General features: G+C 37.1%; 1 protein-coding gene across 9 annotated transcripts in view; it reads left to right on the top strand.

The window, feature by feature from the left end:
- PAK3 (p21 (RAC1) activated kinase 3) overlaps positions 1 to 15,834 on the top strand; it is a 293,095-nt gene that overhangs the window by 256,140 nt on the left and 21,121 nt on the right. For all 9 annotated transcript variants that reach the window (XM_012451750.3, XM_012451746.3, XM_064361702.1 and 6 more), the window contains 5 exons: positions 2,309 to 2,357; positions 2,682 to 2,794; positions 4,571 to 4,688; positions 6,119 to 6,218; positions 6,721 to 6,917. In XM_012451750.3, coding sequence (XP_012307173.1) covers positions 2,309 to 2,357; positions 2,682 to 2,794; positions 4,571 to 4,688; positions 6,119 to 6,218; positions 6,721 to 6,917 — 577 coding nt within the window. The remainder of the gene's footprint in view (positions 1 to 2,308; positions 2,358 to 2,681; positions 2,795 to 4,570; positions 4,689 to 6,118; positions 6,219 to 6,720; positions 6,918 to 15,834) is intronic.

Below are 15,834 nucleotides of genomic sequence, written 5' to 3'. Positions count from 1 at the left end.
TATTTGAACTCAAATAAGTTCAGAAGGGCAAATCACATACTGGGCTCTGAAGTCAGGAATGTCTGTTTGCTTATTCCAAGAGCAAAGTGCTTTATGCAGATTTAAGTAGAAGAAACGTTTTCTTCATAGAAAGGAAAGGTCATATTGCCATTGCATGTTTGCTTTAAATGATTTTTATTAATTTGTTCATTCAACAAATATTTATTGGGTACTAACTATGAGCTCTAAGCCCAGAATCTCAAACTTACAGAAGTGAGGAAATGATTTGTTTGATATAAGCCTCAAGCCTAAGAAATTTCTAGAATTACCAAATCCTGGTTTAGGTGGCACCTATTGATTAAGTGTGATTTTTCAGCCTAGTTCCAATCGATATTTAGAAACCCAAGCAGCACTCTGGAGGAGGGTAGTATAGAATTAAAGAATGTTAGAAATAAAGTAGCTCATTTCCTGTACTTTAGAGGTAAGAGAGTCAGACAGACTTGGGTTGTTAACTGTGTAAACTTGGGCAGGTAACTCAACCTCTCTACGCCTCAGTTCATCATATATAACATGGAAATAATGCAATCTGCCTTATAAAAATATGGTAAGGATTACATAAGATAAATTATCTAAAGTTCTTAGTATAGTGTCTAACATATACAACATGCTCCGTACATGTCTATTGTTATTATGATACCTGTTTTCCATGGGAAGGGACTGAAATTCAGTGAAAGGAAGTGGCTAGCCCAATGTGACGTAGCTTGATGATGTCAGGGCAAATATTAGAACTCAGATCTCCACTAATAGTCAGATATGCCTTATACTACACACCGAGTTTACTCCCTGAGAGCCAGGTAATACACACTTCCTGGACCTGTGAGAAATATTTGGGCTTATCCAAAGAGAAGGGAAAAGAATTACAAGGAAGTACCTGACATAAGAAAATAATTCCTGGACTCAGAAAACAAAACAGCAAGGGTGAAATAGAGAACAAGAGAAAAATAATTATCAGAAAGTTTACATACCAATGCTGGAGCATTACAATGCATAGTCAACCACAGGACTGATCTCTATTCTAATTCCTTTAGTCACTAAAAGCAAAAGTGACTATTTTTTCTTTTTCTTGAGGATGGTGGTGGGAGGTGGTTTAGAACACATTTGTGATTCATAGAAAATTACTGTGAATTCAGCTTACTATACAATTTCTATTTGCAAAGCAAGGGAACTCCGTAATTGAAGTTAGAATGGAAGCAAGAGTACTACTAAGATGTAAAGAATAATAGATTATTAATTTTTTTTGAGACATGGTCTGGCTGTATCACCCAGATACCACTGCTGGAGTGCAGTGGTACAATCACAGCTCACTACAACCTCGACCTCCTGGATTCAAGTGATCCTCCTATCTCAGCCTCCTGAGTAGCAGGGACTACAGTCATGTGCCAGCACACCTGGCTAATTTTTAAATTTTTCATAGAGACTGGATCTCACTATGGTGCCCAGTCTGGTCTCAGACTCCTGGACTCAAGCAACCCTCCCACCTCAGCCTCACAAAGTTTTGGGGTTACAGGAGTAAGCTATTGCACCAGACCCAGAAATGATAGATTTTAAAAGAATATTGGGTTGAAGTGACACTTTATAGTAGAAGTTGTTGAGAAATTTAGTAAAAATAAGAAAACAAGGGCTTAATAGTAAAGTCATGTTGCTATTGCTTCGTGTAGCTATGGTACAGTACAGCACTGAGAGAGATTGATTCTTTAGATGAAGATAATCTTAAAAATTGGAAATATGTGAAAAGAGCCATTCTATTTCTATATTAAAAGTGAAGGTTAATTTATACTTGCCTAAGCAAAAGATGATATATTCTTTCCTAAACTATTCTTCAGTTTAATCAGAAGCCTGCAATGTTGGCTATTACAAGATTCAAGAAATATTCAGGGGATTCCAGGAGTTTCCTAAAAGAAGCAAGGCCATTTTGTTCAATTTATTACTGCATAGTGCATGGCACTCAGACTGGTGCCAGAAAGTCTGACTGGAGTTCTTAGCCCACTACAAGGGATACATTGTGATTGTTTCAGGTGCATCCACTGTATAAAAAGATTGTTCCAATATTATACACTTAAAAATTTGTTAAGAGGGTAGATCTCCTGTGAAGTGTTATTTTCTATCACAATAATAATTTTTTAAAAGGTGTTCCTTTTTTTATTTCATATTTTGAGTTTGCTAATTTTCCTCCTCTGAAAATAATTACACTTTATTTCAAGTAAAATAAAGTAAAATATATTGGTAACAGATTGATTGCTTATTCATTTGATAATATTCACCTTCACAGGGCATCAGGTACTGTTTATACAGCGCTAGACATTGCAACAGGACAAGAGGTAAGTGCTAACGTTCAATCCTGATTTTTATTTTCTTTTGTTCATATTTATCAGGTATCTTCTTTAATGGTAATTTTGCCTAAAAAAAAAAAAAATGGGTAGCACTGGGTTGAGATAGGCTTTTACTTCATTGGTGCCCAGAGCCTCTGAAGTGAGTGATTTACCCATGATTGATCAAAAAAAAGTGGGTTATGAGTTTGTGGCACAGAGAAAGAGCTTAGTAGATAAAGAATGTGTATGTTTCACTTTATGTCCCCAAAAATATGAATATTCATGTTTATTGTAATGGCTGTAATTTATTCTTGTATTTTAATTGCCATTCAGGTGGCCATAAAGCAGATGAACCTTCAACAGCAACCCAAAAAGGAATTAATTATTAATGAAATTCTGGTCATGAGGGAAAATAAGAACCCTAATATTGTTAATTATTTAGATAGGTAAGTGTTTTGTCTCATTGTGTACTTGTACTCTTTGTGGGATGTCATTTTTTTTTGGAAAATTGTTTGGGATTCATTCATTTAACAGTCATTCTGCAAGTATTTCTCAAATGCTACAGTACTGTAGAGTATTAGATCTATTGCTAAACTTCTTCTCGTTTAGCTCTGTCCACATATCAGACACTTGAAACATTTCATGATCTTGGTTGCAAACATAGGAAGTTTGTGTAATTTCACGTTGAGAATCATAGCTCCATTTTGGCAGAAAATAGACTATTGCATATAGGAAGGAGCAGTGGTGTTTTAAACATTATATCAAGTGTTTGGAGCCAGTACAGTTTCTGGGAGTCTAAGTGAAGAAGGCTGACTACAATGGCCCTCTACAATGGCTTTAATGGGTGCTTTGTGATTAACTGACCGTGAGGTCTAGGGAATTCAGACTTTAATCTCAAACCTTTTTCCTAAACCAGGTAATTAATGTCTCTTTCATCACTGGTATTAACAGTGTGTTATAAATAGGTATTTAAGGACAGCACTAACTTCACTTGTGGTTAACATCTGTCTCATTCAATTTCAAAAAGAGTTTGTTTAGTACCACTGTGCTGTGTTCTCTGAAGGGGATACAAAGAAACGAAATCTAGGTCTTCAACTTCAATAAGCTTAAGATACTGTTTTCTGTGTTTTGGGCCAGGTAGACCAATGATAAGGAAGAAGGAAAAACTGGGAGGAAAAAAGAAGGGTCAAATTTCAGTCTTTTTATTAATTTTTTTTTTTTTTTTTTAAATGAAGTCTTGCTGTTGCCCAGGCTGGAGTGCAGTGGCACAATCTCAGCTCACTGCAACTTCTGCCTCCTGGGTTCAAGCAATTCTCCTGCCTTAGCCTCCCAAGTAGCTAGGATTACAGGAATGCACCACCATGTCCGGCTAATTTTTTGTATTTTTGGTAGAGACAGGGTTTCACCATGTTGGCCAGGCTGGTCTCAAACTCCTGGCCTCAGGTGATCCACCCTCCTTGGCCTCCCAAAGTGTTGGGATTACAGGCATGAGCCAATGCAGCCAGCCACAAATTTTACAGTCTTGATCAGTGTCTCATAAAGTGTAATTTAGGAACCATCTGCAGCAGAGTAACCTAAAGTCATTCTGTGTTTGTAATTTTGCATTAAAAAATTGCATTTGCACTTATAAAAAATGCAGAATTCTTTTTTTTAATTTTTTTTTTTACTATACTTTAGGTTCAGAGGTACATGTGCAGATTGTGCAGGATTGTTACATAGGTATACACATGCCATGGTGGTTTGCTGCACCCATCCCCCGTCATCTACATTAGGTTGAATAGTAAGATGAGGACTGTGAATTTTTATTTTTAACAGCCTTCCCAGGTGAATTTTATGGACACCAAAGTTTGAACACCACTGAATAGAAAATCTTGCTTCACATTGATATGGGTCTTAGGGCAGGGTGGGAACATTGGGGTCATTCCATTTCCTATAATTCATCTTTCTTGCTAAGCAGGGTTTCAGAGACCTGATTATACTGCTAAAGTGCCTTCAGATGATGTCAGGTGATTTGAATAACCTCATGCTGTCTTTGCCTGAATTATAGGGCTCTGATGACCCTTGGCCCCATATTTGATTGGGGCATATCCCTCAGTACCTTCCCAAACGTAACGGGCATGGCACAACTTACAGTTAACTTCTGTCACAACTGAGGCCCTGGAATATTAGAGTCCCCAGTTTCTTAGTGTCGTAAGGCAAAGTCTTTTCTTTTCTTCTTATAGCTACTTAGTGGGTGATGAACTATGGGTAGTCATGGAATACTTGGCTGGTGGCTCTCTGACTGATGTGGTCACGGAGACCTGTATGGATGAAGGACAGATAGCAGCTGTCTGCAGAGAGGTAAGCAAATAGAGCATTTCTAGCTGATTAGAATGCCAAAATTGGCAGTTCTTCATTTCTGATTATTCAGAATGTTTATATCATCAAAGTAACAATAGTAGAATTTTTCCACTGAAAACAATTGGAGAGGCCAACTTCAATTTAAATTCTGTTCCTAATAGCACTCCCCAGCATCACCCTCCTGAGCCCCTCGTTTATTTTAGCTGCGTTTTGTGGATATTTGTAGTTTCATTATGCCATTTGCAAAGTGTCATATCTAAACCCACATGCTGTAGTTTCCGTGAACATGGGAAACAGTGATATTGGCTTACCACTTCTTTCTAATTTGGGGAAGTTTTTACATGATACTTATTTTATTCTACATGTGTAATTTGAGCCATGCAAAATACATTATATTTTCATCATTTTTTAGAAGGCAGTTTAAACAAGGTCCGCCTTCAGCCCAGAAAGCAGTTGCTTTCACAGTACAGTCTACACATCCCTTATAGCCCCCTGGTGGGCCTGAGGATCTGTCTCTTTTCCAATAAGTGTCATATCCCTGAGGGGTTTCAAACTAAATTAAAGATATGTTATTATATTTATTTTGTTGAATATTAAAACACACTCTTCATTGGAGTCTCATCTTAGGCATTATAATCTACCCCATTTATTGTAGTGAAGTTTTCTATCAACAAAAGTAGGAACTCTGACTCACTGAAACATGAAAACCAATGATAGGGAAACAAAACTAAGTGATATCAGCTAATCTTTGCCATTTATATATATATATATATATATATAAAATTCACGTAAACTTCCTACTTCCTTGCTCTCCTCTCATTATCATTTCCCCCACCCCACATATCCACCAAACATATACGCTTTCTATTCGTGCAATAAATCGAACTTCCTATCCTGAACCTGTGGTTTCCATCTTCCAGTATTACACTGCAAAGGCATTTCCAAACAAGCGCCTATAGTTACTTCGTAGCCTAGGAGTGGTTCCCAAACCTAGCTACCCGTTAGAAGTAGTTTGGGGCACTTGTTTTAAGTGCAGATTCCTGGGTTTCACTCCAGAACTTCTGAATCAAATCATACCGTATACAATGAAGTTTACCATAGTTATATAACACAAAGCTGAATCCTCCAGATAACCAGGCCAAAGTATATTAATTGGTTAGTTTGACTGTATTAACAATTGTTGCTGTTTATCACATCACTCTTCATGTCCTAGTCTGACATGGCAGCCATTATACTTAGCATGTATAATGCTAAGTGGCATAATTGATGTAAATGGTAATGTGACTTCAAAGTGGTGTTGTTAAAGCATTCAGTAATCAATTTCACTTGACAATATAAGTTATACCCCTACCCAAAACTTATCTAGAAATAAAACTTAGTATTAAAAATTATTTGTGATATAATAAGAACTTTTTTTTCTGATTTAATAGTGCCTGCAAGCTTTGGATTTCTTGCACTCAAACCAGGTGATCCATAGAGATATAAAGAGTGACAATATTCTTCTCGGGATGGATGGCTCTGTTAAATTGAGTAGGTATTTTGGTTCAGATGGTGTTAGAGTATCAGGGAATTTCTATTCTTTTATCGTATATCTTAAGAAGATAATGGTCACTGAAAGTGATTTATTTGAAAGCAGTTACAGCCCAGTTTGAAGTAAATAATTTTTCTAACACTGTATTCCTGAATATTGTGACCACACTTTTTGGATTTAATATTTCAGAATTTCTAGTGACTTCTAGAATGAATGAATGACAAATACCTAGTTAGGAAACTGAAAAATTCTGTAAGTTTGAGAAAACACTGATGAAGAGGGAATTAGATTTAAGTCTAGTAAAAATGACATCACATCAGTCAATTATTTCAGACCTTCTTAAATCAGAACCAGCTGAGAGATCAGTTAACAAAAGAATATGAGCAAGGCAGTTGTGGAAGCTCAGTGTGTAACAAAGGAAGGTACAGCCATATCTGGAAGTGCTGTATTGTAAAAGGAAAATAATTTGGACTGATTTTAACTGGCTTTTCTTCTCTGCAGCTGACTTTGGGTTCTGTGCCCAGATCACTCCTGAGCAAAGTAAACGAAGCACTATGGTGGGAACCCCATACTGGATGGCACCTGAGGTGGTGACTCGAAAAGCTTATGGTCCGAAAGTTGATATCTGGTCTCTGGGAATTATGGCAATTGAAATGGTGGAAGGTGAACCCCCTTACCTTAATGAAAATCCACTCAGGGTAAGTCAGAAGAGAAGTCAGGTACTTTATTCCCAGGAAAGGGGAAAGGCCAAATATCATTTCTGGCTTCCACCAAAAGTGACCAGAATGGGCTCTTTCCTGAGACAAGTAACATAGAAGCACCAAGTTATAATTTTCAAATTTATTGTAAGCTTTTTAAAGTTTATCTTACAATGTCTCAACAGTTTTCCTTTTCCTTTCCTTTTTTTAAATTTTTTTTAGGAGAGATAGTGTCAACTACCCATTTTTTTCTCTTCAGTTAATTCTTTTTTCCTTCCAATTTTTATTTTAGGTTCAGGGGGTATATGTGCAGGTTTATTACATGGGTAAATTGCATGCTGTGGGGGTTTGGTGTACAGATTATTTCATCTCCTGGGTAATGAGTGTAATACCCAATAGGTAGTTTTTAGATCCTCAGACTCCTCCAACCCTCCACTCTCAAGTAGGCCCCAGTGTCAATTGTTCCCTTCTTTGAGAACATGTGTACTCGATGTTTAGCTCCCACTTATGAGTGAACATGCAATATTTGGTTTTCTGTTTCCACATTAATTTGCTTCTAATAATGGTCTCCAACTGCATCCATGTTGCTGCAAAGGACATTATTTCATTCTTTTTTATGGCTACATAGTATTCCATGGTGTATATGTCCCACATTTGCATTATCCAATCCATTTTTGATGGACATCTAAATTAACTCCATGTCTTTGCTACTGCGAATAATGCTATGATGAACATACATGTGTGGATGTCTTTATTGTAGGGCAATTTATATTATATTCCTTTGGGTATATATATACCCGGTAATGGGATTGCTGAGCTGAATAATAGTTCTAAGTTCTTTGAGAAATCTCCAAACTGCTTTTCACAATGGCTGAACTAATTTACATTCCCTCCAGCAGTGTATAAACATTCCCTTTTCTCCTCAACCTCGCCAGTATCTGTTATTTTTTGACATTTTTTGTTTTGAGACAGAGTCCTACTGTGTTACCCAGGCTGGAGTGCAATGGCATGATCATGATCTTGGCTCACTGCCACCTCCACACCCTAGGTTCAAGCAATTTGTGCCTCGGCCTCCCAAGTAGTTGGGCTTACAGGTGCGCACTACCACACATGGCTAATTTCTTGTATTTTTGGTAAAGATGGGACTTCACTGTGTTGGCCAGGCTGATCTCAAACTCCTAGCCTCAAGTGATCCACCCACCTTGGCCTCTGAAACTGCTGGGATTACAGGCATGAGCCACCACACCTGGCCACTTTTTGACTTCTTAATAATAATCATTCTGACTGGTGTAAGATGGTATTCATTGTGGTTTTGATTTGCATTGCTCTAATGATTAGTGATATGGAGCATTTTTTCATATGCTTGTTGGGCACATGTATGTCTTTTTTTGAGAAGTGTCTGTTCATGTCTTTTGTCCATTTTTTAATGGGGTTGTTTGATTTTTGCTTGTTAATTAAATTCCTTATAGAGGCTGGATATTTTAGTTTGGAAATATTTTCGTCAGATGCATAGTTTGCAAATATTTTCTCCCATTCTGTAGGTTGTCTGTTTACACTGTTGATTGTTTCTTTTGCTGTGCAGAAGCTCTTCAGTTAAATGAGGTTCCATGTGTCAATTTTTGTTTTTGTTACAATTGCTTTTGGAGTCTTCATCATGAAATCTTTGCCAGGGCCCATGTCTAGAATGGTATTTCCTAGGTTTTCTTCTAGGGTTTTTTATAGCTTTAGGTCTTACATTTAACTATTTATTCCATTTTGAGTTGATTTTTGCATATGATAAAAGGAAAAGATCCAGTTTCAATCTTCTGCATATGGCTAATCAGTTATCTCAGCACCATTTATTGACTAGGTAGTCCTTTCCCCATTGTCTATTATTGTCAACTTGGTCAAAATCAGATGGTTGTGGGTGTGCAGCTTTATCTCTGGGTTCTCTTGCCTGTCCTATTCATCTATGTGTCTATTTTTGTACCAGTACCATGCTGTTTTTGTTACTTTGGCTTGTAGTATAGTTTAAAGTTGGGTAGTTTGATGCCTCCATCTTTGTTATTTTTGCTTGGAATTGCTTTGGATATTGGGATGTTTTTGGTTCCCCACGAATTTTAGAATAGTTTTTTCCTAATTCTGTGAAAAATGTCATTGGTATTTTGATATGAATGGTGTTGAATCTGTAAATTGCTTTGGGCAGCATGGCCATTTTAAAAATATTGATTCTTCCTATCCAAGAGCATGGAATATTTTTCCATTTGTTTTTGTCATCTCTGATTTCTCTCATTAGTGTTTTGTCATTCTCGTTGTAGAGATCTTTCACCTTCCTGGTTAGCTGTACTCCTAGGTATTTTATTTTTTAGGGTTGTGAATGAGATTGTGTTATTGATTTAGCTTTTAGTTGGACGTTGTTGGTGTATAGAAATGCTGCTAAGTTTTTTAGCATTGATTTTGTATCCTGAAACTTTGCCAAAGTCATTTGTTAGATTTAGGATCCTTTTGGCAGAGACTATAGGGTTTTGTAGGTATAGAATCATATCATCTGGGGAGAGAGATAGTTTGATTTCTTCTCCTCCTGTTTGGATGTTGTTTATTTATTTCTCTTGCCTGATTTCTATGGTTAGGACTTCCAACATTTTTCTAACATACTTTGATAGTATTTTTAATGACTAGGGTCTTTAAGATTCCTCCGTATAGCTTTCTAATGTAAAATACATGTAGCTTGTTTTTTTAAGTGAGATGTGGGGAGAAAGTATTTTTATTACGTGACATGGTTAAATGATCAATCTAAAAAACTCTTGCTTTATAATTACTTTAACAAAACAAATAAATGCATTTCCAGAACAGCTGTAATTTTTAAATTGGATTTTCCTTATTAGTAATGGTTTATCGATTAACAACAGCTTGGTGGGTATTGAATGGAACACAGAGATAGACATAGTGCCAGCCTGGTGAAATCACAAACATAATTAGATTGTCAAGTAGAAAATGGATGGAAACAGTTTGTGTTTGGTAACTCACTTTGCTGCCGCAAAATCAGAGATTGGATCTTTATGTGGTCTTGTTATCCCTGTAAAGAGAAAAATTCCATTTCACAACCTAACCCTACCATCTTATTTCAGAGGTGCACTGTTGATCATTTGGGGAAAAGGAAAGAGGTATGAAAAAAATGCTTGCTCAGTGCAGAAATGAGCCGTAGCTATTTTGCTGTATGTAGCCCAACAGTGAACTATTAATAGAAGCTGTGTTTTGTATATATAACAGGCATCACATTGTTGAAAAAAGAAAATATGCACGGATTCAAATTCTATTCTCAAAATTTATGCACAGTGCTAGTATCATAGGCGTCTTGTATATTGCCTGCATCATTACCACTAGGAGTCTAAAATTGAGTTGTACCCTTGGTATGCAAAAAAACCCCATTGTTCTTAGTAAATGATTAAGTGTTTTCACATAAAGCTTGTAAAATCCATATTCAAACCAAATGTGTGTGGCTTTCTATGCATGTAAAGAGACCTATAAACTAACTGTGTAGTTTTTGCAGTTGAACATTTTGTAGTTGGGAGCTGCATTCCTTATGTATGAAGTGGAGGACAGCTTCCTCCTGGCTTTCTCCTAAGTCCTCTCTGGTACTTGGCCTCTTGTCTTATTACCTGTGCTAATTAGAAAACAACAGATATGAGGGAATGCCCTAATGAATGCTATAGGCTATTGCTCTGTTCTCATGAAACAATCTGGAAATGAGATGTGCACATTGATTAGCTGCCTTCAGGGCTGAGTGGAAAAGAAGGGGCATTTTCCCACCATTTGTGGGTTAGCCCTCCATGGATTTAATCAAGTCCACCCCTGACCTATGGTCCAGCACATCAGGATAATTACATGAGCTTTTCCTTATTGTTTAACCACCTTTGCCCATTAAGAACTTGTAGTGAAAGAGCACATCCGACCTCTTGTTTCCATGGATTTCCTCTCCTAAGTCTTTGGAGTTTGGAGGCACTAAACGGATTATGGCTATTTTGCTTTCTGCCTTCTAATGAGTAATTTACAACCTGCAAATTTTAAGGATTAAACAAATGGCTCTGTAAAACAACTAGTCTCGGTAATGGATTTATCACCTTCTTCAGTTCCCCAATTACAATTGATCTCTCTTTAGCTAGGCTGCTAATTGTTAGAAAAAAGGAAACAACTTTTAATCTTTATAGACATCTTCTAGCCTGGGATTAGAACTCATAATTAACAGCTTGTATCTTAAATTCTACTGCCTTATGTCTAAACAAGTACTTGCAGATTAACAAACCACAAGGTTCAGGAAGCCTACATTAAGTCTACAACAAAAAGACCTGTCAGAAAGACCACCCTGTTGAATTCCGCTGATAAAGATTTACTCTAACTGCTCATTACTCTCTGTGTGTGTGATCAACCTTCAATTAATCAACCAACAAGCCCATATTGAGCTAGCCCTATTCTGATCTTGTCTCTTCTAGGTACCAGGAGTACTTTTTTGGTTTCAATTTCAAATATGCTTTCCTAATGTTCTCTTGAAGGAAACACAATGTCTCAGGCTACATGCCTTTATTTGGAATTTTTAAAATGTAGTTGCTGAAGCCATGGGGAGATTGGAGAGAAAAAAGATCTAACATGAGTCTATAGGGAGCAGTGTTTTCTGGGATCCTGATGCCCAGGCCATATGTGGGGAAATAGAAGATAACCCAGAGCTTTAGGAGAAGTATAAAAGATTGCCAGATTAGCCTTTCTTTAAGATCCTTCCAACACTACAACCCAGCCACTATTTTGTGCTTTGAGGTGGAAAGAGATATAAGGAAGGAAGTGAAATAAGTGGAAGAAAGACAGAGTGGTAGAGTACAGGGTAGCATGTTGATGTGAAAAATTTTGATCCTGTAGTCAGGCAGATCTGGGTGCGTCCTGGTTCTCCAACCTGCAAGCTCTGTGACCTTCTGCAAGTTACTTAAAACCTTTCTAAGCCTGCTTCCTATCTGTAAAATGAGGACCGTATCGATCTTACAGAGTTAGCGTGAAAACTAAATAAATAACGTATGCAAATCACCTAGCACAGTGTCCAGTTCATTGTAAGAAATATGTATATATATGAAAATTTACATAGGAATAGTTAAGTAATAAGATAGGAAAACAGAGAAAGGATGTTTAGAGTGTTTTTTTTACCCACTCATGAAGGAAGGTTGGATTCAGCACTCTTCCAAGAACTTATCCTTCATGAGAGTGGCATCCCCCATCTACTCAAGGAGTGGAGGGTTTTGTACAGTTCAGTACAATTACCACGGACAGGTAACACTGAACAGAAGAAGTTCGAGGTGAAGTCTAGGACTATACATTTCAAGGTCGTTTATGTTTCACTGTGGTTTTTCTGTGTCTTTGTAGTATCAGTTCCAGCTGAGCAGACCCTTTGTGAATATTGCTTATTAACATACTGTTGATGCAAGGAATTAATATTTTTCCCCCTAGTTAGAAAGTGGTTGAGATTCTTTAATGTAAAATTTTCTGTACTAATTGACCTAATTTGTTCATAAAATGCCTTTTAAAGGTCAGAGAGTTATTAACTGTACTGATGTTATGAGGTTGGTACCCTTCCAGAGAGAAGAGAACAAAATCTTCTTACTGTCCCCCACTGCCTGAAGTCTTTGTACTCAACGTAATTGGCCTTGGACATGTTGTTCTGTGACCTATAGACAGTTTTAGTTCAGCCTCCAATAATTAAGTACCTTGTTCCTTCTCTTTGCCAAAGTGACTGGGGTTAAAAATCTAACTTTCCCCGTGGATATACAAATCAAATGTTACTGTTCTGCTGATATCCTTAACTTTTTTGTTAACTGAAGACTTTAGAAAGCTGTTATTGTAATAACCTGATTCTAAGTAAGGAGACACAATCATTTGTGTAAAACAAAACTTTGATCTGTTTTCTCAGCCCCCGGAGTGTGCCCCTTTATTAACTTTTCTTGTACATGTAATGGGGCTATTCTTATCCACAGGTTTTGATGGAATTTGTTATTTGTGAAACATCTCAATGACGTCCACTTGAAGTCCCTACTAGACCCTTTGAAACATATTTTATGGTAATTTTCCAAATCTTTATCCAAGTTAAACTTTAAGGGTTCTCTTTCTACCCCTTACTTTAAACATCTGTGAAGCTGTATCAAAAATTGGATCACTGGAAGACAATTATTGGTATTACTGATAAAAACAATATGTAGTATAGTATGTGAACCACAGATCCTATTCCAGGGGATCTTTTTGGTTGCACATTGGAGTCATCTGTGTAGCTTTAAGAACCAGTGATTCTAGGGCTCCATCCTCAGGGGAAAATGGCAATCAGGAAAAGGTCAAATATCAATGTGTCAAGCACTTTATAGAACACTGTCCAGCCTGGACAACAATTCTTCATCAGCCCCCTTTGAACACGGTCATCCAACCAAAAAATAACACTATCATTCTACACACATTTATCCATTTTGTCTAAAAATTTATGAGTAATACTACCAAAGCCTAATTGAAATCCTGATGTGCTTTATGTCGTTCTCTGATTTACCAGTTCAGTAGCACTATCCAAAAAGAATGACATTAGTTCAGCATATGCCTCCATGATATGCTATTTTCTTTTGCAATTTTGCTTCTTCTGAAAATGGAGTTCATTATTAAAATGGGCTAGCTGCTGACTGAGTACCTAGCATATATTGGTGTGTAATAAAATCATCAGTCTGACTACTCATGATTAGAAATGCATTACCTATATGGCAACAGAGGAGGACAGAAATTTAAATTTAGACTTCTTATCTGCACTAGTAGGCTTCCCACTGCCCCTTTCCTGCACTTAAGCCACTACAGAAATGTTAGTTGTTCTTATTTCTTATTGTAGGAACAGGGAAATTATAGTTGGCTTGTATGGCTAGAGAAGAGAGGTAAGCAGAATAAAGAGAATCTTTAGTAACTGAAAAGCAAGTAAAGGCTAAACTGTTCCTAGATCCCTCCAAGCACTGGGACTTTGCTGTGGATTGGAATGTCTGGGTTTGATGGCACGTGCTCATTTGGAATTAAAGTCAGACATAAACTTCCTGAGTGCCAGAGAAGCAAGCATACTTTGCTAGCACTCAGTCAATATTGTTTTGAATGTATTTCAGGAAGAGCTGGGAATATTCCCTTCTTTTTCCATGAGCCGCAATGGAACAGCGAGGTTTATTGATAGTTTGTTGACACTCCTCCTGTTTTGAGGGCAAACCTATGCTTAAAGGGAGGGGGATGCTGGGATCACTACAACTAAAATAATTACAGAAGAATAACAGGGTTCCTTTTTAATCCGAAAAAAATATTGCCTGTCAAAAGATAAACAGCTCTGAAGAGTCATTGGTTGTCAGGAATTCAGCAAAGGAAAATGGGACTTAGCCATAGGAAAGCTGCAAGTCTCATTTAGAATGTAATGTAGAAACAGACATCTCAAACTGGTGAATTATGACCCAGAAAACGGCCAAAGGAGAAACCGATTCCATAGCAAACTAAAATCCACCAAGAGAAAATGAGAGAATAAAAGATTATGCTACTATTATCTTATCATTTCTCAGAATCCTTATAGCATGACTTGGTAGTAAACCAAGGATGGATATGCTGATTGCCCTAATAGGTACCATACCGATAACTAAATAGCTAAGTCCCTCCAGATCAAAGTGAATTCTAAAGAGATAAATCATGGAGTGTGATGATAGGCATTTGCCCACTGAAATGCCCATGCACATGTTTTATCCTATTGCTTTTGAAATCTGTGCTTTTGCCAATGAGGAATTACTTTACCAAGAAAGTTGGAGTTTTCTTAATAATTAAGCTAATTTTTGACCTTTATTGTCATTTTGAACTTTTCCAACCAGGTTCCAACATCACTGTAGAAAACGCTTTGAATTCTGATAAAGCAGTATACTGAGGTGTCTTAGATAAGACGTTCTGCAGAGAAAGTTAAATCAATTAAGGCACTGTAAGCTTTGTAGCTGGGAGGGCCAGAGTTCTAACATTATCCCAATAATCAAACTGACCTTTCTGTTGTAGATTTTTTCTTTCTTTTCTTTTGCTGTATCTTTCTTTTCTTCTTTCCTTTGCTTTGTTTTTTGTAAAGAATTACTCTCTTGCTCAGATGGCAAAGTTCATCAGCCCTTTTTTTTTTTTTAAATCTAGGAGGGGCCAATGACTGTGAGAGATCTAGACAAGGAACTTTCTAGTGTCTCTACCAATTGTTTACATTATAAGGGTTGAAGAGTGAATTGTATTCCCGTGTCTGTCAGTCAGGAACTTCATGACCTTGTACAGGTTTCTTCTTGCTGATCTGGAGTGGAATTTCACTAGATTATTGTTTACCAGTAGGTTACACAATGCCCTCAAATACCATAGAGTTCCTTGGGGATATTGAAGGAGCCAAGAGGGAGGTCACCTGGGTAGTGCTCTTGGTTCCACCACAATAGTTCCTTTTTTAATTCCTTTTCTACCTTGAGCTGTCACATGAGATTTACTTAAATAAAGCTAAAGACTCGTGAGTCTGATAGGGCCATAGTTTGACTGTGTGTTGTCTCTATGAGTCTCCCCTTTCAGAGGAGTGGTCTTCAGAAAGCAGCTCGGAGACATTTATCTCATCATCACTGGACTAAATCTGTATCCCATGAATTGAAAAATCTCCTTTTCCCATCAAGCAAAGACACCTGATCCTGATGTGAAACATACTGCATATGAGATTTGGTAACCTTGTCCTGATAATAATCTTGGGAAGAAGCCAGTGAAGAGCACTGCAGTAATAAAGCTATTATAGGGACACAAGTTTCCTCACTCTGAAGTATGATTAAAAGAATTGTATATTATTATGTATGGACCTGTTCAGCTGATTAACTGCATTTAAAAATAGAAGTTGAAATCAGTTTATGTGGGT

This window comes from Aotus nancymaae, unplaced genomic scaffold, assembly GCF_030222135.1.
Source record: "Aotus nancymaae isolate 86718 unplaced genomic scaffold, 86718_ANA_hifiasm-v0.15.2.pri h1tg000004l, whole genome shotgun sequence".
Taxonomy (NCBI): Eukaryota; Metazoa; Chordata; class Mammalia; order Primates; family Aotidae; genus Aotus; species Aotus nancymaae.
Note: the sequence above shows the minus strand (reverse complement) of the source record. Positions and strands in the feature narration are given on the sequence as shown.